Genomic DNA, 23,199 nt, shown 5'->3' on the forward strand with positions numbered 1-23,199 from the left:
TACAGGCATTGAGCCACTGTGCCTGGCCTGAGACAGGGTCTTGCTCTGTTTCCCAGGCTGGAGTACAATGGCATGATTGCAGCAGCCTCAACTGCCTGGCCTCAAGCAATCCTCCCATCTCAGTGTTCTGAGTAGATGGGATTACAGGCATGTGCCACCCTGCCTGGCTAATTTTTAAATTTTTTGTAGAGACTAGGTCTCACTGTGATGCTCAGGCTGGTCTCAAACTCCTAGCTCAAGTAATCCTCCCAAAGTGCTGCTGGGATTATAGGTGTGAGCCAAAGGTGCCTGGCAGCTGAGTATTCTTGACCACAGACTTACCTTGAAACACTGTCTCTGGCTTCTGTCTTTCCATACTGTAGTTTTCTTCCCACTGCTCAGCTGTTCCTGATCTCTTCTCTGTATTCCCCTTTCCCTTAAAACTTTTCCTTAGAGTTTTCTCTTAGACCCTGTCCCATCTCTTGCCATTTAGTAATATTTCCTGAGTGACCTTCATTACTGCTGTAGCTTCAAATACCAGTTATATGCTTATATGCCGATGGCTGCCAAACCCTAATCATGCTGCCTTACTGGATGTCTCCCTATATAGTATTGCAGGTCCATTAAATTTAACATCTTAAATTGGAACAAATCCAAAACTTCTCTATGATCCCTATCTCAATGAAGGCATTAGTTATCTACCCTGTTGTTCCAGTTGGAAATCTGAGTGTTGCCCTTGTCCTTTCTCTCTCACCTTCATTTTTTCTCTTGCTTTACATCTACTCAGTCATTAGATCTATTCATTTCAGCCTTCTCGCTCACTGCTGAATCCTGTGTGTTTGTTTAATGCCTTTTTTATTTGTTTGGTAACTGAAAATGTAGTTCCATTGTGTGTCTTTTCCAGTAGGAGGAGCCCATATTACTATCTTTTTCTTTGAGGAGATATATTTCTCTTAGATTAGATTATAGATTTGGGATGGAGAGTTATTCCCTTTTGATTTTATTATGTTTTTCTATGGTTTTTCAGAGTGCTGTGCATTTGGTAGGTATTGAGTAATTGTTTTGAATTGAAAGGATTTGAAACTGTTTAAAAGGTAGCTTAATTTTGAAAACTTTTATATATCTTAAGTCTAATAAAGATAGTTAAGAAATCAGTATGTTATAGTAATGGAGATTAAAGAATTGAAGGAATTTTTATTAAGATATTTAAGGGAAAATGAGTATCAAACTAAACATAATAAAGCTACTTGGCAAAATTCAGTTAATCAGCTATTTTTATAGACTATCAGCTTCCACTACTAATCTCAACTAAATGTTAGCAAGTTTAAAAGATCAGAAATATACCTGATTTGTTGACCAGTGAAGTTTCTGGAGGACTAAAGAAGAAATTAACTTTTTCATAGCTTATTTTTCAGTGTATTAGTCTCTTTCAGACCATCACTTCTATTTTATAGAATCTAAAATAGTATAATTAGATATGTGGTATGTTCCCACTTCAATAGCTATATTTTATTCATATTAACAGACACATTAAATCTTCTATAAAAATTTGCACATTTTATTTCCTTTATTGTTTTTAGAGGTGGGGCGGGTCTCCCTATATTGCCCAGGCTAGTCTCAAACTTCTGGACTCGAGGAGTTGTCTCATCTCAGCCTCCCAAAGTGTTAAGATTACAGGCATGAAGCACTACACCAGGCCCTAAAATTTCACACATAACTCAATTATAAGAAGGTAGAAGAAAAGAAAGTATGAACAGATGTTCAGTCACAGAGTGCTTTTTATGCTGACCACCAGATGGCACAGCTGTTCCACACCAGCCGTTTACCTTGAATAGTGGCTATTTCTTGGGATACATGGAAAAGGGGAAGAATGAGGGAGGGACATTGCAACCAGCTGTTCCAAAGAAGAGGATGTTTTCAAGTTGGTTCTTTGTAACCTGGAGACAGCTGTTTTATATAATGAAAACAGGCTAGCAGTTTACCCTTGCTTATTTGAGTTCCTGGTTCTTTTGAGACTGACTTTATGCTACTACCAAATCATGTCAATATCCTTACAGTTTTTTTTTCCAGAAAGTTAACTCTTTAGATATATGAGTCAACAAAATATTAACAACATTAGAAAATTATACACAGAACATTACTCTAATGTGATATATGAAGATACACTTAGGGCCAGGCGCAGTGGCTCACGCCTGTAATCCCAACCCTTTGGGAGGCTGAGGCAGGCTGATCACTTGAGGTTAGGAGTTTGAGACCAGCCTGGCCAACATGGTGAAACTCCATCTCTACTAAAAATACAAAAATTAGCTGGGCACAGTGGCAGGTGCCTGTAGTCCCAGCTACTTGGCAGGCAGAGTAAGGAGAATCACATGAGCCCCAGAGGCAGAAGTTACAGTGAGCTGAGATCACACCACTGTACCCCAGCCTGGGGGACAGAGCAAAACTCTGTCTCAAAAACAAAAACAAAAAAGATATACTTATGGTCTTTTTAGTGATTGATGTTACCGAAATTATACATTTTTAAAAATTCATGGCTCATGGCCTGTAATCCCAACACTTTGGGAAGCCGAAGTGGTAAGATCACTTGAGTCCAGGAGTTTGAGACCAGCCTGGGCAACATGGTGAGATCCCATCTCGAGAAAAATTAAAAAATTAGCTGGTCATGGTTGTACATTTCTGTAGTTTTAGCTATTCACAGTGCTGAGGTAGAAGGGTCACTTGAGCTGTTAAATGACTGAAATAAATAACTTAGATATGACCAAAATGGGGAATACCTTCAGTAAGTAATATGAGAGTAGCAACTGAATAAAGATGATATATTTTATTTTATTGCTTTGACATAAAATTTTTTTCTTAAGTGTAAAAGTATATATAAAGTTTTAAGAAAGTTTTGACCCATAGTTCACATACATTTGAAGAATATATACAGCTTTAGAACCAGAGGAATTGAACTATAATTGAGTTGTGATGTTTTTATTACATGCTAATGGCTATGACTTGACACTTACCTAGTAATGAAAGCTTGGTGTAGAGAACCTAGATTAAGGAGTGATTTCCAAAATGGAGAATTAGGAAATATCTTGGCACTTTGAGAAAATATTTAGGCTGGGTACAGCCTCAGACCTTTTATGGATTGATGCAGACTGTAGCAAATATTCAGATTATGGAGCAACAGGACGAAATAGACAAAGAGTAAGTTTTTCTGGTTTTTGTTTTTGTTTTTCTTTTGAGATGGAGTCTCACTCTGTCACCCAGGCTGGAGTGCTGTGGTGAGATTTCGGCTCAATGCAACCTTCATCTCCTGGGTTCGAGTGATTCTCCTGCCTCAGCCTCCCAAGTAGCTGGGACCATAGGCACTTACCACCACACCCGGCTAATCTTTGCGTTTTTTTTTTTTTTTTTTTTTAGTAGAGACAGGATTTCACCATGTTGGCCTGGCTGGTCTCAAACTCCTGACCTCAAGTGATCCTCCTGCCTTGGCCTCCCAAAGTGCTGGGGTTACAGGCTCAAGCCACTGTGCCTGGCCAGTCCATTTATAATATATTTGTTTTATGTTTATATAATTTTATATTTGTATAATGATTTTACATTTGGAATATTTATAATAATATGTAATTTATAAGGTATTACACTTGTTTTGAGGAAATTGATAAAGTCCTATAGATATGTAATTTGGGGAATTGAATGCCTCTGTTGACCTATACATTATATTTAGGAGTAAAATTTGAGGCATTTATAGAGCATATATATATCTGCAGCTATTCTGAAAATTATCTTCCTGGGATTTCTTCTAATTTTTACTAACTTGGGCTTTTTCTTTTTGAAACAGTGATCACATGGAAAACGTGTGTGGCTATTTAATGAAGTACACCAACCTTGTCACTGGGTGGCAGTACAGGTAAGTGTGATTATTTGTGTCACATCAGTCTCTCATAAGAGACCAGAAATAGGGCCTGATGATTTTATATTTTGATATTACTTCAGGCAAATATGGCTGGGAAACCTTTTAGAGAAGGCTTTGCCACATTTTCAAAAAGTTTGGTGACTTCTTCTTAGAGGATGGGAAAAGTTGATATCTGTCCAAGTGGCAGCCTCTAAATGCCTCAGTTGTTACTGTTGTATTAGGACTAGAATCACTTGTTCACCTGCCTTGGGCATTTTATACTTGCAGAAGTTAGGTTCCTAGGGGAAGAGAGGTAGGGGTTTGGAGGTAGCAAACACCTTTGTGTTAGGTTCCTGTCTTGTGCCAGATTCACAACTTCTCTGGGATCTTGGAGAAATTATGTAAGCAGCCCAAGGTCACGTATGCTGTCAGGAAGCAGGAAAACCAGCTATCTCAAATTCTTTGTAGAATTGGTAGTTGTGGGGCAGGCATATTAAACTGGATCAAATTGTCTACCAAGTTCTAGTATAGAACAGGCTAACCTGTAGAATGCCAGACTTCTCCAAACCCAAACATGAATTTTTTTTTTTTTTTTGAGATGGAGTCTTGCTGTGTCACCTAGCTGGATGATCGTGCAATGGCATGATCTTGGCTCACTGCAGCCACCACCTCCCAGGTTCAAGTGATTCTCCGGCCTCCTGAGTAGTTAGAATTACAGGCATGTCCTACCACACCTGGCTAATTTTTGTGTTTTTTGTAGAGACAGAAGTTTCACCATTTTGGTCAGGCTGGTCTCAAACTCCTGACCTCATGCAATCCACCTGCCTTAACCTCCCAAAGTGCTGGGATCACAGGCATGAGGCGTCATGCCTGGCCACCCAAACATGAATTTTAAAAGTTAAAAACTTTTTCGAGTTACTTTTTAATTTAATTAATTAATTTTTTGGAGAAAGGGTACTTGCCCAGGCTGGAGTACAGTGGCGTGATCTCAGCTCACTGTAACCTCCACCTCCCGGGCTCAAGTGATCCTCCTGCCCCAGCCTCCCAAGTAACTGGGACTACAGGCATGCACTACCACATCCGGCTAATTTTTGTATTTTTTTGTAGGGACAGGGTTTTACCTTGTTGGCCAGACTAGTCTAGAAGTCCTGGACTCAAGTAATCTCAACCCACCCGGCCCTTTTAGAGTTACTTTCTTTTTTTTTTTTTTTTTTCTCCTGAGCTGGAGTCTCTCTCTGTCACCCAGGCTAGAGTGCAGTGGTGTGATATCGGCTCACCATGATCTCTGCCTCCCAGGTTCAAGCAATTCTAATATCTTAGCCTCCCAAGTAGCTGGGGTTAGAGGCACATATTGCCAAGCCCAGTTAATTTTTTGTATTTTAGTAGAGACATGGTTTCACCGTGTTGCCCAGGCTGGTCTCGAATTCCTGAGCTCAGGCAATTCATCTGCCTCCGCCTCCCAAAGTGTTGGGATTACAGGTATGAGCCACCACGTCCGCTGTAGAGTTGATTTTTAAAAAGGGGGCCGGGCCCGGTAATCCCAGCCACTCAGGAGGCTGAGGCACAAGAATCGCTTCAACCCGGGAGACGGAGGTTGCAGTGAGCTGAGATGACACCACTGTACTGCAGCCTGGGCAACAAAGAGTAACTCTATCTCAAAAGAAAAAAATATTATATTTACTTAAATTGGAATCTCTGAAGTGTATTTTTGAAAGTAGTTAGTCTAGAACCAAATCAGAACATTATTTTCCAAAGCGTATGAGTATTTCATCAAATTCTTTTCCAGAGTGTATCAGCATTTCATCATTTAGTTTCAAATTCCTTCTGCTTCTGCATCTCCAATTGCAGCCTTTTCATTTTTAAACAGAAGTAATGTTTAGTTTTGACCTATTTAATGATACATTCACAAAATCTTTTTTACCCTGTTACTCTCATTGTATATTTCACCAATTAAATCTTAAATCAGATGCATATCTTGCTTAGCATATCTTGCCTTCAAAGCTCATATTTTGATTTATTTCCAGTTAATTTTAATAAAAATTTTCACTACCATTGTCCTTTGGCAGTTTACCCTCTGTTAATTAATTTTGGGGAAAAATCTTTCTCTGAAAGGATACGATATCTTTGCTTCCTTTCATGCACTAACTGATAGGCCTCTTACTTAATAAATGCCTCTCCCTCAGCTGAAGGGTTTATATTTTTTATTAAACTCATTCAATTTTTAGTAATCTTCACTGCTAGAAAACTCAATCTAGTGTTTCCAAGTACTTCTTGAAATGCTTTTAAATCTTATTTTTTTAATAGCAAAACCCCAAAATATGTAAGGGTTGAAATTTGCTTTGCTTTAGTTTGCTGAGGGAAAATGTTTACAAATTATGGATTTTAAAAAATCATTACAGGTTTTTTGTTTTAAACAATGAAGCTGGGCTGTTGGAGTACTTTGTGAATGAACAGTCTAGAAATCAAAAACCTAGAGGAACTTTGCAGCTTGCAGGAGCTGTAATATCACCCAGTGATGAGGATTCTCACACCTTCACTGTAAACGCTGCCAGTGGGGAACAATATAAACTCAGAGGTATGGCCAAGATACGAGAATTAATACTGTGATTTTCTTCTATTTTTGAGCCGTTGGTGTATTACATGCTTTCATTTGGGCTTTGTAAATGGTAACTACTCTCGTCAGTGATATAAGTATAATATTCCAAACCTTGAAACTGCTTTGAGAATTTATAGGATCTGTTGTAATAAGTAAGTTTTTTCAAGTGGGACAATGTATGTTTGTTTAGGACTGGCCCCTCTAAAAAACGGTGCAGATGAAACTCTGACTACTGAAAATCTAGAAACATAGACTTTAAATGATATTTTTTATGTATTTCTCCCCTTTACTTGGTTTGGTTTATATGCCCTCTTTGTAGTTTTCAGTAACTAATGTACATTATTGGGATTTATTTTAATGTCCATATTCATTAAAATAATGGGCCAGTGCAGTGGCTCACGCATGTAATTCCAGTATTTTGTGAGGCCAGGGTGTACAGATCACGAGGTCAGGAGATCAAGACCATCCTGACCAACATGGTGAAACCCTATCTCTACTAAAAATACAAAATTTAGCCCAGCGTGGTGGCAGCGTGCCTGTAATCCCAGCTGCGTGGGAGGCCGAGACACATGAACCAGGGAGTTGGAGGTTGCAGTGAGCCAAGATCGCGCCACTCCACCCTGGTGACAGAGTGATACTCTGTCTCAAAAAAAAAAAAAAGTGTAACTTCTGTTAAGGTAAATGTAATTTGTGTAGAAGTTTTTTATTTAATAAATACACAAAATATAATGGTAATCCTAAGTGGGTGTGCTCCTACAGATGTGAAAGTATTGATTACACATCAAATACTTAATAAAAGGGTCCTTTCTTTAGATAAGAACCTATTTTTATGAGTTACAACATGTCAGTCTCACATCTTCACCTCACTGCATGTAATTTATCCTTTTAATGAAGTAGCCACATCCAGCTACTGTGTTCCCTAATAAGGTTGGTGCTTTGGCCTCTTTTCTGCCTCCCTCCAGTCAGGGAAGTTTGCTCTAGTGAGAGTAAGACCAGTATCTGTGTATCAGTGATATGATATTCATACTGTAGGTGATTAATTGTGTTCTAAAATAAATAAATATAAAATAACTTTTACATTCTTTTAACAGCTACAGATGCAAAAGAGCGACAGCATTGGGTTAGCAGACTTCAGATATGTACACAACATCATACTGAAGCTATTGGAAAGGTATGTAGATTTATATACAATATTAATATACAAAAATTAGGAGGGAATATTTTTTAATTTTTACCTTTTAAAATTGAGTTGCTGTTCACATACTGTAAAATTCATCCTTTTAAAGTGTGTATAATCCTGTGGTTTTTAGTATATTCACAAGGTTGTTCAACCATTGCCACTTTCTTTTTTTTTTTTTTTTTTGAGATGGAGTCTCACTCTGTGGCCCAGGCTGGAGTGCAGTAGCACGATCTTGGATCACTGAAACCTTCACCTCCTAGGTTCAAGTGATTTGCCTGTTTTAGTCTCCCGAATAGCTGGGACTATAGGCATGCACCACCACACCCAGCTAATTTTTGTATTTTTAGTAGAGACAGGGTTTCACCAAGTTGGTGAACTCCTGACCTCAAGTGATCCACCTACCTTGGCCTCCTAAAGTGCTGGGATTACAGGTGTGAGCCACCATGCCCTGCCTCATCACAACTTTCTAATTTCAGAACATTTTCATCCCTCCCACCAAAAGACTAAAAACCCACAGCCATTAACAGTAACTCTCTGCTCTCCCCTTCCCAATCCTCTAGCAAACACTAATCTATTTTCTGTTCCATGGATTTGTCTATTCGGGGAATTTTATGTAAATTGAACCATGTAATAGGGGGTTTATTGCATCTGGCTTCTTTCATTTAGCATAATGTCTTCAAGGTTCATTCATGTTGTTGCATGTACCAGTACTTTATTCCTTTATTCCTTTTTAAAGGCAATAGTACATTAAAAAAAAGAAGTAATATATCTATACAATATTATGCACTCAGCAATATAGTACATTTCCTAGTGGTCTCGATCTCCTGACTTCATGATCTGTACACCTTGGCCTCACAAAGTACTGGAATTATATGCGTGAGCCACCATACTGGCCCATGATTTTAATGAATACAGATATTAAAATAAATCCCAATAATGTACATTAGTTACTGAAAACTGCAATATAGTACATATCCTAATGTACTATATTGCTGAGTGCATAATATTGTATAACTTTTTAAATGTACTATATTGCTGAGTGAATAATATTGTGTAGATATACTACTTTTTTTTTAATCCATTCATTGGTTGGTGGACATTGGGTCATTTTCATTTTATAGACATTAGGAATAATGCTGCCGTGGACACTTGTTTTCAAGTTTTTATGTGAACATATGGTTTGATTTCTCTACGGTATCTATCTGGGCCAAATCGTTTTCCAAAGTGGCCACACTATTTTACATTACCATCAACAATGTATGAGAGTTCTAATTTCTGTGTATCCTTGCTAACAATTGTTATTGTTCTTCAAAAAAATTATTACAATTATCTTAATGGATGTGAAATGGAATCTATTGTGGTTTTGATTTCATTTTTCTAGTGACTAATGCTGAGCACCTTTTCATGTGCTTATGGTTAATCATTTGTGTATCTTCTTTGGAGTGTTTTTAAAAATATTTTTCAAGGCGAAAAGATAGTCTGATTACTTGAAATCTGAAGTTAGAGATGTCTGAAAAGTAATTTATGGGCAGCAGATTTAAAGGATTTCATACCTAGGAGATGACAAGTTGTCTTTTACTATTTTTTTTTTAATCATTCTTCCTGGTGGTTTCTCCCAAAAGTGACTTTTTAAAACATGTTTGTAATTTTGGCCTAAAACCTAGTCTTCAGAAAATCCAACACAACAGCTTTTCTCATACTGCAAGATTGTAGTCGTTGTCAGTGAGAAAGTACTAGTTTGTATCAAAGGATATTTGGCATGTTACATTAGGAAATGTACTATATTGCTGAGTGCATTTTTTGTGTTAATCATGGTGTTTAAGGCTGGGCACGGTGGCTCATGGCCTGTAATCCCAGCACTTTGGGAAACTGAGGTGGGCAGATTACCTGAGATCAGGAGTTCAAGACCAGCCTGGCCACATGGCAAAACCCTGTCTCTACTAAAAATACAAACATTAACTAGCTATGGTGGCGCACACCTGTAATCCCAGCTACTCAGGAGGCTGAGGCAGGGGAATCACTTGAATCTCTGAAGCAGACTTTGCAGTGAGCCAAGATCACACCACTGCACTCCAGCCTGGGCAACAGGCTAAGACTCAGTCTCGAAAAATAAAAAAATTAAAAAAAAAACCATGGTGTTTAAAAATCTAAAATCAGAAATTTTTTGTTATTCTAATATTTGTAAAATGCAAAAGAATATTTTTTGAAGCTGGAAAATAATTTCTAAATAAATTATCAGTTTACTTTGGGATATGTAAAATGTTTAAAAATTCAAGCATCTCAGATTTTATCATCTTCGGAAATGTTCTTGTAGTCTGTTCAGTTAATTTAGTTTAGACATTGCTCATGTGTAGGTCTTAAGTGTAGTTTGATGGCTAGACATCCTAAATTAAAGAAGAAAACAAAAGCAATGATTTTCTTTGTCTAACAGAATAATCCTCCTCTGAAGTCACGGAGCTTTTCACTTGCTTCTAGTGGTAATTCTCCCATATCGCAGAGGAGACCAAGTCAAAATACCATTTCTTTTTTTAATGTTGGACATTCCAAACTGCAATCAATGAGCAAAAGAACTAATTTACCTCCAGACCATCTTGTGGAAGTCAGAGAAGTAAGTATGAATTAAAGTCAAGTTAAAATGTACAAAATGATCTTATCTGCTTGGTTTTGTCACCAAAAAAACCCATAAATATGGTTTGTGTCTTTCAAGGGCCTTCATTGTTTCCCATCTAGTATGCTGAGATAATTTTTAATGTTTAATTTCCTGAATAAATAGAGTGTCTTAAGTTTCCTCATGTCTATCAGCTGTATACTAGATACGTGGTCATTTTTCAGAAGTCTGTATCTTTAAGTTCTTCAGTAAAAGTACAGACTCTTTGATGTAAATTTTATGATCAAAAGGGTAATTAAGCCTAGCAGAAGGCTATATAGCCAAACAAGTGATTCTTTTAAAAAAACAAGCAAACTGATATAGACCAGGCATGATGACTCAAGGCTGTAATCTCAGCACTTTGGGAAGCCAAGATGGGAGGATCGTGGGAGCCTAGGAGTTTGCGACCAGCTTGGGCAACAAAGTCAGACCCTGTCTCTAAAAAAAAAAAAAAATTTAATTTTAGCTGGGGGTGGTGGTATGCACCTACAGTACCAAATACCAAAGTAGCTAAGGCAGGAGGACCCCTTAAGCCCAGGAGTTTGAGATTGCAGTGAGCTATGATTGTGCCACAGCACTCCAGCCTGGGTAGCAGAGTGAAACCCTGTTGCAGAAAAAAACAAATGGTGGCTAGGTGCGGTGTCCCATGCCTATAATTCTAACACTTTGGGAGGCTAAGACAGGAGGATCACCTGAGCACAGTAGTTCAAGACCAGCCTGGGCAACATAATGAGATCTGTCTCTAAATCAAACAAAACACACACACACACACACACACACACACACACACGTACACACAATTGTATGGCTGGGCACAGGGGCTCACATCTGTAATTCCAGCACTTTGGGAGGCCGAGGCAGGTGGATCATGAGGTCAGGAGATCGAGATCATTCTGGCCAACATGGTGAAACCCTGTCTCTATAAAATACAAAAAATTAGCGGGGCTTGGTGGCACATGCCTGTAGTCTCAGCTACTTGGGAGGATGAGGCAAGAGAATTGCTTGAATCCAGGAGGTGGAGTTGCAGTGAGCCAAGATCACACCACTGCACTCCAGCCTGGGCAACAGAGTGAGACTCCATCTAAATGTATAATTTTTTCTTAATTTCAAACATATAGAATCATTAAATCCTTGATGTTGTCTTATATCACCATTTCTCTTTCTTTTAAACTGTGTACCAAATAATTCTAGTTAATAAAGCATGCGGTTTGTTAAGTTCTAAATATTCCAGACTTTGCTTGCTGAATTAAATTTGGTAGGGCTTATAGATATCTATGTGAATTGGTGAAAACAATATCATAAATCACACCCAAATGATTCAAAGTAGGAGGTTAGGAGAATGTAACTGTCAAGGTATTTTGGGTTATATTTATAGATGAAGAAATTGATGCGGAGAGATGAATGCTTGAGATACATAGACAGTTGCTTTTGATTCACTTTCTAATCCTGTTATGTAAACAAATTATGGTTACAAAAGACCCTTTTTCATAAAACTCTGTATTTTTAGTATTAATGACAATAGTATTACATTTGTAGATATATGTCAGTGTTTGTCCTTTTTTTTTTTGGAGACAGAGTCTTGCTGTGTCACCCAGGCTAGAGTGCAGTGGCACAACCTCAGCTCACTGTAGCCTCTGCCTCCTGGGTTCAAGTGATCCTCTCACGTCAGCCTCCCAAGTAGCTGGGACAACAGGCACCTGCCAGTATGCCTGGCTAATTTTTATATTTTTAGTAGAAACAGAGTTTTGCCATATTGGCCAGGCTCATCTCAAACTCTTGACCTCAGGTAATCCATACTCCTTGGCCTCCCAAAGTGCTGGGATTACAAGCATGAGCTACTGGGCGTGGCCAATGTTTGTCTTTCAAGGAAACCAGGATACTTACACCTTTATCTAGAGTGAAAGAGAAGGAAACATTAAACATGATTAAGATCCAAGACACAGAATAAAGAAAAGCATTTAGGGGCAGCCTTATGTCATAATGTATTATTTAACCCTTAAAAACTAAGCAGCCATAAAATTCTTGGAGCTTTTCCATCATGGCTAGTGATGGGAGTTTGAGGGGGTCTTCTGGGATGCTGGTAATGTTCTGTTTCTTGGTCTGGGTGTTGGTTACCTTGTGTGTTTAGTTCATCAAAATTCATTAAGCCCATATACTTGTGTATCTGTCTGTACCCTGTATGTCCGTATACTTCAGTAGAAAGTTAGAAACAAGCAAAAAGTGCATAGTTGAAGTTGTCATGTATTACAGCACATTTTCAAGAAAAAGAGACCTTTTTGTATTTGAGATTTTGTCTCTGCAGAGTTCTTCTACTTGACTCTACTTGGGTCTTCGTGACCTGATGTCCTGAAACCATTGTCATATCTCTGTTAGCTTTTCTTCAGTTGTGAAGGCTTTAGTCAACCTGCCCTTCTGTTTTTGTCTCTAAAGGCTGTTTTGTTGTTCCCACTGGCCGGATGGTAATTTCGTATACTGCCTACACTCCAGTGTTACATATCTTTAAATACACATTTCATACCATTATAAATAGTATGTTAATATTTAACATATAACTGGCACTTGAGAGTGGAAAGAATGAGTCCCTGTTTCACAACTACCTCTTGGGGAAGGTTCCAGCATTAACTTACAGAATTGGCATAGTTTAATGACAGTCTCTCCTTGAATTATGGCTCTAGTAATTATTCTAGGGTTTGGCTGGTAACCACAGTTTGGCAGTCCCTGTGTCACTGCCACTCCCTCACCCCCACACATGCCAAAAAAAAAGTATTAGCTGAGTATCTGTATCTTCATTAGGTTGGTATTTTTGCATTGAAGAACCCAACAAACTGTAAGATTAAGTCAAACTATAAGATTATAACTACATTAGGAACATTTCTATATTCCAATGGAATAATTTTGTTTCTGAGAAAACAGTCCTTTTGGAATGTTTATATTATTTTTTTTATCCTCCAGACAAATATTAAACAAATACCTCGAGAACCAGTTTTTTCTTTAAATTTTAGTTTATTGCTGATATAAAGTCATTACAATCTAGTCTCTGGAGGCATATTGCTTTCTAGTCTATTTATTTATTTAGAGATGGAGTTTCGCTCTTGTTGCTCAGGCTGAAGTGCAGTGGCCCGATATCCGCTCACTACAACCTCCGCCTCCTGGACTCAAGCGATTCTCCTGCCTCAGTCTCCCAAGTAAGTGGGATTGCAGGCACCCGTCATTACGCCTGGCTAATTTTTGTATTTTTAGTGGAGATGAGGTTTCACCACATTGGCCAGACTAGTCTTGAACTCCTAACCTCAAGTGATCCACCTGCCTCGGCCTCCCAAAGTGCTGGGATTACAGGTGTGAGCCAACATGCCTGGCCAGCTTTTGTTTTAAGTGGGTTAAATACTAATATTATTAATATTTACCTTATTAGAAATTAAAACAGGAGTTAAAGTAACTTGTTAATTTTTTAAAAAATAAAAATTAATAAACCTACTACATGTTAGCATAAATAACATTTTTATGTCAAAGTTTTCTTTTCCAAAACAAAATCATAATGGATAAGAGTAGGTTGTTTTACATTTTTGCAGTTCCTTCAACGTCTGGCCTTAGAGAACACAGTGGAATTCTCCTATCAGTTTCTGTATTCAATCTACTGTAGTATGTTGTTTTGGTTGAATGATATGATGAAAATTTGGCCATTTACAGATAATGTGTTTGGAAAAAAGAGGAACATCTAATAGCGTTTTTAGATAATTGTGGCTATTCTTTGGTAGTATACCAAAACTTGACAACTGATAGTTTCTTAAATGTTAGATGCAGTGTGGAATCTAATACATATCAGTGAACTTTTTGTATTTTGTTACATGAAAATCCATTGGTTTGTCCTGCACTTTGAATGGATCTTTAACCCATCCATGATTTTGTAACACTATGCATTCATTAGGCATTTCAGAGATATTAGTTTACAGAGTTATGTAGATCTTGCAAATATTGATCCATTTTATTATTGTACAATTTCTAAAATTCACATATATTAACATCCCCTGTGTCATTGAAAAAGTATTGGGAAACTGTCAGATATACCAGATAAGGTTGTCCAAAATACTCATTTTCATTTTAAAGCTCAAATTTTGTAATTGGTAACAAATACAGTCATTTCTTATTTGATAGGCTCATTTTATTCAATCTTGAGAAAATGTCTGCCTCATCCCCCAAGTCAGTGATACAAATGCTTTTCCCCAGGCAACCTCTGTATGTTGGTATGTGACAGAAGTGCTTTTTATGTACTTCCCACTTTTTATGTAGAGATTTTTAAATATGTGTACTCAGGTCAAGATGTAGTAAATTTAATGACTTTTACTGCTTTTACAAGGACATTCTTAAGTAAATTGGCTTTTTTTTTCCCATGAGTACATGGCAGGTAAAGAATACAGTGATCACCGGTGGCTCACGCCTGTAATCCCAGCACTTTGGGAGGCCGAGGCGGGTGGATCACGAGTCAAGAGATCGAGACCATCCTGTTCAACATGGTGAAACCCCGTCTCTACTAAAAATACAAAAAATTAGCTGGGCATGGTGGCGCGCACCTGTAATCCCAGCTACTCGGGAGGCTGAGGCAGGAGAATTGCCTGAACCCAGGAGGCGGAGGTTGCGGTGAGCCGAGATCGCGCCATTGCACTCCAGCCTGGGTGACAAGAGCGAAACTCCGTCTCAAAAAAAAAAAAAGAATGCAGTGATCACTAGTGGGTTTGGTGTCACTGCCTTTTCCTTTTTACTAATGTTCAGCAGTTTTACCCACCATTGCTTTTACACCATTAATGCAGATGTTACCACAGTGAAAAAGGCAAATAACTTTTTTTCTTATATTTTTCTATTTTAATTTATTTTTTCCACATTTCTCTTCACTTGGTAGTTTGGCAACTTCTTTGAATTATTATAAAAATAGTTTGACTTCACCGACTCTCTGAAAGGAGTCTCACGGGGGTCTCTGCAGAGCACACTTTGAGAATTACTGTGCTAGAATTATCCAGTTCCAGGAGGTTGTGATACAAAGATATAAATTGATATGAGTTTGAAAGCAACATTTTAATCAAATCTATGGGTAAGTTAGCAATAGATTAGGTAGCAGTTGGTAAAAGCAGTTAATTCTTGTGAGTAGTATCATATTGTACTTGGAAATGAATTTATTACAAAAGCTTTATTAAAATTATCTGTTTCCTATTTACTGTTTCTTATTAGTACTGCTTATCAGTTCCCTTCCTTTTCAGTGCATGCTTCATGCTGGTACTATCCTATACCCTAGGAGTAGCTCAAATGACCAGTCTAGTAAGTGAGACAGAAACTTAAAACACAAGTGATTAAAATCACAATTCTAATTTGGTTTTCAGGCAAACTATATGTCCCCTGAATGATATACTCCTATCACTATGATTGCCATTGCTAGCTACAAAATGTAGGTGCACCAAGTTTTCAGCTTTCTTGAAGTTTTCTTTTTTAAAGGAACTGGTTTTATAGTGTCAAGGAAAAATCACTAAAACAGTTTCACAAATCACTTTTCCATTTCTTTGAATATATTTGATCAGCTAATTAGCTTTGGAGAGAGCCATTACCAACTTTTAACATTTACGCTATAATTATATACTTTATTTTAAAGTAGACTCTGCAAGTCATATATATATACACACACACACATATACACACACTATATAAACTATATATATATATCTTACTATAGGTATATATCTTACTATATATCTTGCAGAGTTGGCTTTAAAGCATGTGTGTGTGTGTGTGTGTATGTGTGAATATGTATATACATACATACACTATATATATATATTTATATATATATATATAATATGTATCTATTATATATATATAGTATTAGTCCATATTCATGCTGCTGATAAAGACATACCTGAGACTGGGTAATTTATACAGAAAAAGAGGTTTAGTGGACTTACAGTTCCACGTGGCTGAGGAAGCCTCACAATCATGGCAGAAGGCAAGGAGGAGCAAGTCATGTCTTACATGGATGGCAGCAGGGAAAGAGACAGAACTTGTGCAGGGGAACTCCTTTTTATAAAATGATCTGATCCATGGACTTATTCATTATCACAAAAACAGCACAGGAAAGACCTGCCCCCATGATTCAGTTACCTCCCAGTGGGTCCCTCCTACAACATGTGGGAATTCAAGATGAGATTTGGGTGGGGACACAGCCAAACCATATCATTCCACCCCGGCTCCTCCCAAATCTCATGTCCTTACATTTCAAAGCCAATCATGCCTTCCCAACAGTCTCCCAAAGTCTTAACTTATTTCAGTTTTAACGCAGAAGTTCACAGTCCAAAGACTCATCTAAGACAAAGCAAGTCCCTTCTGCCTATAAGCCTGTAAAATCAAAAGCAAGTTAGTTACTTCCTAGTTACAGTGGGTGTTCAGGCATTGGATAAATACAGCCATTCCAAATAGGAGAAATTGGCCAAAATGAAGGAGCTACAGGCCCCATGCAAGTCCAACATCTAGTACGGCAGTCAAATCTTAAAGCCCCCAAATGATCCCCTTTGACTCCATGACTTACATCCAGGTCACACTGATGCAAGAGGTTGGTTCCCATGGTCTTGGGCAGCTCTGCTCCTGTGGCTTTGCAGGATACATCCTCCCTCCTGGCTGCTTTCATGGGCTGGTACTAGGTGTCTATGTTTTTTCCAGGCGCATGGTGCAAGCTGTCAGTGGATCTACTATTCTGAGGTCTGGAGAATGGTGGCCCTCTTCTCACAGCTCCAGGTTGTGCCCCAGTAGGGACTCTGTGTGGGGACTCTGACCCCACCCACATTTCCCTTCTGCACTGCCCTAGCAGAGGTTCTCCATAATAGCCCCACCCCTACAGCAAACCTCTGCCTGGGCATCCTCTGAAATCTAGGTGGAGCTTCCCAAACCCCAATTCTTGACTTCTTTGCACTAGCAGCCTCAACACCACGTAGAAGCTGCCGAGGCCTGAGGCACCTGAAGCCTCTGAAGCCACAGCCAAGCTCTACGTTGGCCCCTTTCAGCCATGACTGGAGCAGCTGGGACAGAGGGCACCAAGTCTATAAGCTGCACACAGCATGGGGACCCTGGGCCCGGCCCATGAAACCACTTTTTCCTCCTAGATCTCTGGGCCTGTGATGAGAGGGGTTGCCATTGAAGACCTCTGACATGCTCTGGAGACATTTTCCCCATGGTCTTGGGGATTAGCATTCGGCTCCTCATTACTTATGCAAATTTCTGCAGGCAGCTTGAATTTCTGTTCAGAAAATAGGATTTTCTTTTCTATTGCATCATCAGGCTGCAAATTTTCTGAACGTTTATGCTCTGCTTCCCTTATGAAACTGAATGCCTTTAACAACACCCAGGTTACCTCTTGAATGCTTTGCTGCTTAGAAATTTCTTCCACCGGATACTCTAAATCATCTCTCTCAAGTTTAAAGAAATGCCACCAGTTTCTTTGCTAAAACATAACAAGAGTCAAAGGTGACTCCAGTTCCCAACAAGTTCCTATTTCCATATGAGATCACCTCAGCCGGGACTTTATTGTCCATGTTGCTGTCAGCATTTTGGGCAAAGTCATTCAACAAGTCTCTATGGAGTTCCAAAATTTCCTGCATTTTCCTGTCTTCTTCTGAGCCCTCCAAACTGCCCCAACCTCTGCCTGTTACCCAGTTCCAAAGTCACTTCCACATTTTCAGGTATCTTTTCAGCAGCTCCCCACTCTCAGTCCAATTTACTGTATTAGTTCATACTCATGCTTCTGATAAAGACATACCTGAGACTGGGTAATTTATACCGAAAAAGAAGTTTGATGGAGTTACAGGTCCACATTGCTGGGGAGGCCTCACAATCATGGCAGAAAGTAAGGAGGAGCAAGTCACATCTTACATGGATGGCAGCAGGCAAAGAGATAGAACTTGTGCAGGGGAACTCCTCTTTATAAAACCATCAGATCTCCTGAGACTTATTTGCGATCATGAAAACAGCATGGGAAAGACCTGCCCCCATGATTCAGTAACCTCCCACTGGGTCTCTCTCACAACACATGAAAATTCAAGATGAGATTTTGGTGGGGATGCAGGCAAACCATATCATATGTGTACTTTTTTTGAGAGACAGTGTCTCATTGTTGCCAGGCTGGAGTGCATAGCTCATTGCAGCCTTGAACTCTTGAGCTCAAGCAGTCCTCCCACCTCAGCCTTCCAAGTAGCTGGGATTACAGGCACATGCCACCACACCCAGTTTATTTTTACATTTTTTTTTTTTTGTGGGTTGGGTTTTGTTTTTTTCTTTAGAGATGAGGTCTTGCTGTGTTCCCAGGATGGTCTTGAACTCAAGTGACCTCGGCCTCCAAAGATACAATTATATTTTAAATTTTATTTTTTCTAGCCAAGAACATTATTTTCTTAGACCACTTCTAACACCAATACTAGCAGGTGGCTGATTTGGGCCTTTTACACAAGGAAGCATACTATTTTCTCTTTCAAGTGTTTTTGTATTGTGACTTCTGATTATGCTGTGAATGTCTTAAGATTTTTTTCCTTTGTTAAACTTTTATTGGCTTATAACACAAATCAGAAGTGTACCTCTTATAATTTCTACATAACCACCTCCTGGATCAAGAAGTTCAATGTTGTGAGCACCCTAGAGGTCATTTCTATGCTTCTTCATCACAACACCTTTCCTCACTATCCTGACTTCTAACACCATAGATTTATTTTGCCTATTTTTGATACTTTTTCTTTTTCTTTTTTTTTTTGAGACAGAGTCTCTGTTGCCAGGCTGGAATGCAGTGGCACGATCTCGGCTCACTGCAACCTCTGACTCCCTGGTTCAAATGATTCTCCTGCCTCAGCCTCCCAAGTAGCTGAAATTATAGGCATGCACCACCATGCTTGGCTAATTTTTGTTATTTTTAGTAGAGACTGGGTTTCACCATGTTGGCCAGGATGGTCTTGATCTCCTGACTTCATGATCCACCTGCCTCGGCCTCCCAAAGTGCTGGGATTATAGGTGTGAGCCACTGTGCCCAGCCTTTGATAGTTCTAAAACTGGAATTATGTAGTATGTACTCCTTGGGGTATGGCTGCTTTTCAGTTCACATTGTGTGTTTGAGATTTACTTAGGATGTTCAGTGTAACTGTTTCTTTTCATTGATGTGTAATATTCACTGTATGCTTACGACATAATATTTTTATCCATTCTGGTGTTGATGGACATGAGTTGCTGAACATATGCATGTATATCTCTTGGTTAGGTAGCTAAGAGTGTAATTGTTGGATCATAAGTGATGTTTACTTGTGTCTAGGAGATATTGCCACACTGTATTAGAGTGGTTCTACCTATTCATAATTTGGATTAGTGGGAGTTGGTTCCTAAATTTGTTTACAAAAACATTTACACACACACAAAGCACACTGTATATGCATGTTTAAGTGTGTATATATTAATAAAACTGTCATACCTACATATAGTTTGTTCTCTTATAAAACCTTTTTTTCTGGAAAGGGTGAATGTTTGACCCTTAACATGTTTTCAGGGACTATTCCATATATGACACACTGATTTGCTTAGTAGGATCATTTTGCACACCTCTTTCACTCACCCCCTGATGAGCTCTATTAAAAATCACCTGGGCTGGGTGCAGTGGCTCACACCTGTAATCCCAGTACTTCAGGAGGCCACGGTGGGTGGATCTCTTGAGCCTAGGAGTTGGAGACCAGGTTGGGCATCATGGTAAAACCCTGTTTCTACTAAAAAAAAAAAAAAAATACAAAAAATTAGCCAGGTTGGGCATCATGGTAAAACCCTGTTTCTACTAAAAAAAAAATATATAAAAAATTAGCCAGGCATGGTGGCACACACCTGTAGTTCCAGTTATCTGAGAGACTGACGTTTGAGGATCACCAGAGCCTGGGAGGTCAAGGCTGCAGTGAACCATGATTGCACCACTGCATTCCAGCCTGGGCAACAATGAGACCCTGTCTCAAAAAAAAGAAAAAAAAAGTCACCTGGAACAGAGCCTCTGAAACCTAAAAGAGTCTGTTCACTATATAGAGTTTATATGTAATTTTAAACTAGTATCTAAAGGATGATCAATTGGAAAACCTTGTGCTTACATGAAAGTCATTAAACATTATAAATTCAGTTTTCCTCTAAAAACTTGGCTTGCTCATCAATCACTGTTACTCCATTGGTTATGTTAGGAAAACTGGACAAGGCTCCTAATAAAAGCAGAGTGTATTAAAAATTTTAAACTGAAAAGCTTGCATCCAGTACTTGGTCTAAAATCAGCATAGCAGGACCAGAAAGTTTGGTTAGGAAAGAGGAAGCAGGTAAGCCATTATGCACTCATTGTAGATTCAAATTGAGTCTGACCAAAGGTATAAGAAGTAACTGGTTGAGAGCCCAGACTAGAACTTAATTTAACTTTGGAATGAAGTATTTGATTCTGCTCTTAAGGATCTTCTGGAATCTTTCTTTTTAATAACATGTATAAATTTAATATGGCTTAATACTCTTAATAAAAAGTGCCAGGTATTTTAAATTTTGTTGCTTTCAAAGAAAAACTACAGCTGCCTTTTTTTTTTTTCTTTTCTCTAATCAACACCTTGCATTGTTTTATTTTTATTTTTTATTTTCTTGGAGCTGCCTTATCAGTTGAGCAATGGTGCTCAATTGATAAGCACCATTAAATGTTCATTAAATGAAAATAGCCAAACAAACTTTAAAAGCCTACAATGTTTTTGTTTTTGAGACAGGTTTTTACTCTTTCGCCCAGGTTGCAGTTCAGTGGCGTGATCATGGCTCACTGCAGCCTCAACCTCCAGGGTTCAAGTGATCCTCCCACTTCAGCCTCCCAAGTAGCTGGGACTATAGACGTGTACTACCATGCCTGGCTAATTTTTTAAAATTTTGTTTAGAGATGGGTTCTTGCTGCATTGTCTAGGCTGGTCTTGAACTTCTGGGCTGAAGTTATCTTCCCACCTCAGCCTCTCAAAATGCTGGGATTACAGGTATGAGACACCATTCCTGGCCTAATACATCTTTAAAAATGGCTCAGAAGTTGACTCTGGTAATTAAAATGGCAACTGTATGTGTACATATTATACAGAAATCATGAGTAGGACCCACAGAACTGTTTTCTCCTTAGATGATGTCTCATGCTGAAGGACAACAAAGAGACTTAATTAGAGGAATTGAATGCCTTCCTACTTCTGGCCATCTTAGTTCCTTGGACCAGGATCTCTTAATGCTCAAAGCTACTTCCATGGCAACTATGAACTGCTTAAATGACTGCTTTCATATTCTCCAGTTACAGCACGCATCACATCAGAAGGGCTCATTGCCTTCAGGTAAGTTGTCGATTAAAGGTAGGGCTTCACATTGAGGGCCAACACATGGAAAGGACTGCATTTGTTGTCATTCTAATTTCAGAAAATCTTAATTTAAAAAAAGGAAAAGAAAACCAGAGCCTGTTGGTTTTTAATTATCGTGCTGATATTATACAAATTCTTCTTGATTGTGCCCTTTTATGAATCTAAAATGATTTTAGGACTAATGTCTAATATCATTGATCATTCCTGAAGAGACCTCAAGCTCAGCATGTCAAAAACTGAACTCAAAATGTGCATCTCCTATATTACTGTTAAAATTGGTGGCATTGCTATCCATCTGTTCATCCAGTTGACCAAAGTAGAAATTTTGGCATTATTTTTTGAGTTTTGGCTTAGTCCACTTTTCATCATTATTTTCATGTATGTAAAAGTCTATCAGTCCCTGCAGTCTGAAAAATAATGTATAGCTGGGTGTAGTGGCTCATACCTGTAATCTCAGCTACTTGGGAGGCTGAGGCGGGAGGATCCCTAGAACCCAGGAGTCCAAGGCTGCAGTAAGGTATGATCCCACCACTGCTCTCCAGCCTGGGTGACAGAATGAGAACTCACTTTAAAAAAAAAAAAAAAAAAGTATATGCATGTCCACTATTTGAGAACACTTATTTGTTGAAATTAATTGTGCTAGGGAAATGTAACTGCAGCAGACTACAAAAATGTATAAATAAGTCTTTCTATAAATAAGATGCTCATCACATTGTGTGAGCAGTAAATTAACAATGCCAGTGATGGTAGAAACTTAATATCTTATATCTCATTGTTCTCTTATTTAACTAATTCACCTTACTCATAAAAGAAAGATACTTTAGAAAGGTAGAGTCTCTGCTCAAGAGACAGTTTCCCTTAGTCAGATGGATATAGGATGGACCTCATCCTCTTGTGTGCCTAAATTCAACAATTCTTGCCAACAAACTGTTTTTAATGGCAAGTGTAGATGTAGGTCAGGGCACTATTGAGAGAGCCCAATCAGTTACGTAGTTTTTTCTTAAAGAATTCATAGTCTGCTTAGGGAAGAAACATGTAAATATGCATAGGTTTATAAAGTAAGTATAAAAATAATGTGTAGGGTGCTACTACCAAAAGGAACACACTGGGAGAATATTCTGATAGATAGAGGTCTGAGAAAGCCACTTAGAAGCTGCATAGACTGATGAGTTTAGGAGTGAGAGGTAGAGGAAAGAGGTAGAGGTAGAGGCATTCCAAAGAGATAAAAGAGCCTAAATTGTGAGTTGTGAATGTGGATTTGTGGCTTGATTTGTAAGTAGTTCAATATAAATTTTCTCCTCTTATAAAGCAACATACTTATTGTAGAAAATATTGTAGAGTCAAGAAACAAAAAACCTGCATTGTCCCATCAGCCAGAAACCATCACTGTTTATATATTAGTATACTCTTCTTCCCAGGTTTTCTCTTTTTTCTTCCTAGTTTTTGTTTCTTTTGCCCTGTTGTTATTAGAAAATATATGTTTATATCTTTTTTCACTTTATATCAAAAATATTTTCCAAT

General features: G+C 38.4%; 1 protein-coding gene across 1 annotated transcript in view; it reads left to right on the forward strand.

Annotated features, from left to right (window-relative positions):
• Nucleotides 1–23,199, forward strand: part of OSBPL11 (oxysterol binding protein like 11) — a 79,667-nt gene that overhangs the window by 17,528 nt on the left and 38,940 nt on the right. The window contains exons 2-6 of the mRNA XM_002758715.7: nt 3,809–3,877; nt 6,262–6,437; nt 7,550–7,629; nt 10,070–10,246; nt 21,453–21,654. Coding sequence (XP_002758761.1) covers nt 3,809–3,877; nt 6,262–6,437; nt 7,550–7,629; nt 10,070–10,246; nt 21,453–21,654 — 704 coding nt within the window. The remainder of the gene's footprint in view (nt 1–3,808; nt 3,878–6,261; nt 6,438–7,549; nt 7,630–10,069; nt 10,247–21,452; nt 21,655–23,199) is intronic.

The sequence above is a fragment of the Callithrix jacchus genome, chromosome 15 (assembly GCF_049354715.1).
Source record: "Callithrix jacchus isolate 240 chromosome 15, calJac240_pri, whole genome shotgun sequence".
Classification (NCBI taxonomy): domain Eukaryota; kingdom Metazoa; phylum Chordata; class Mammalia; order Primates; family Cebidae; genus Callithrix; species Callithrix jacchus.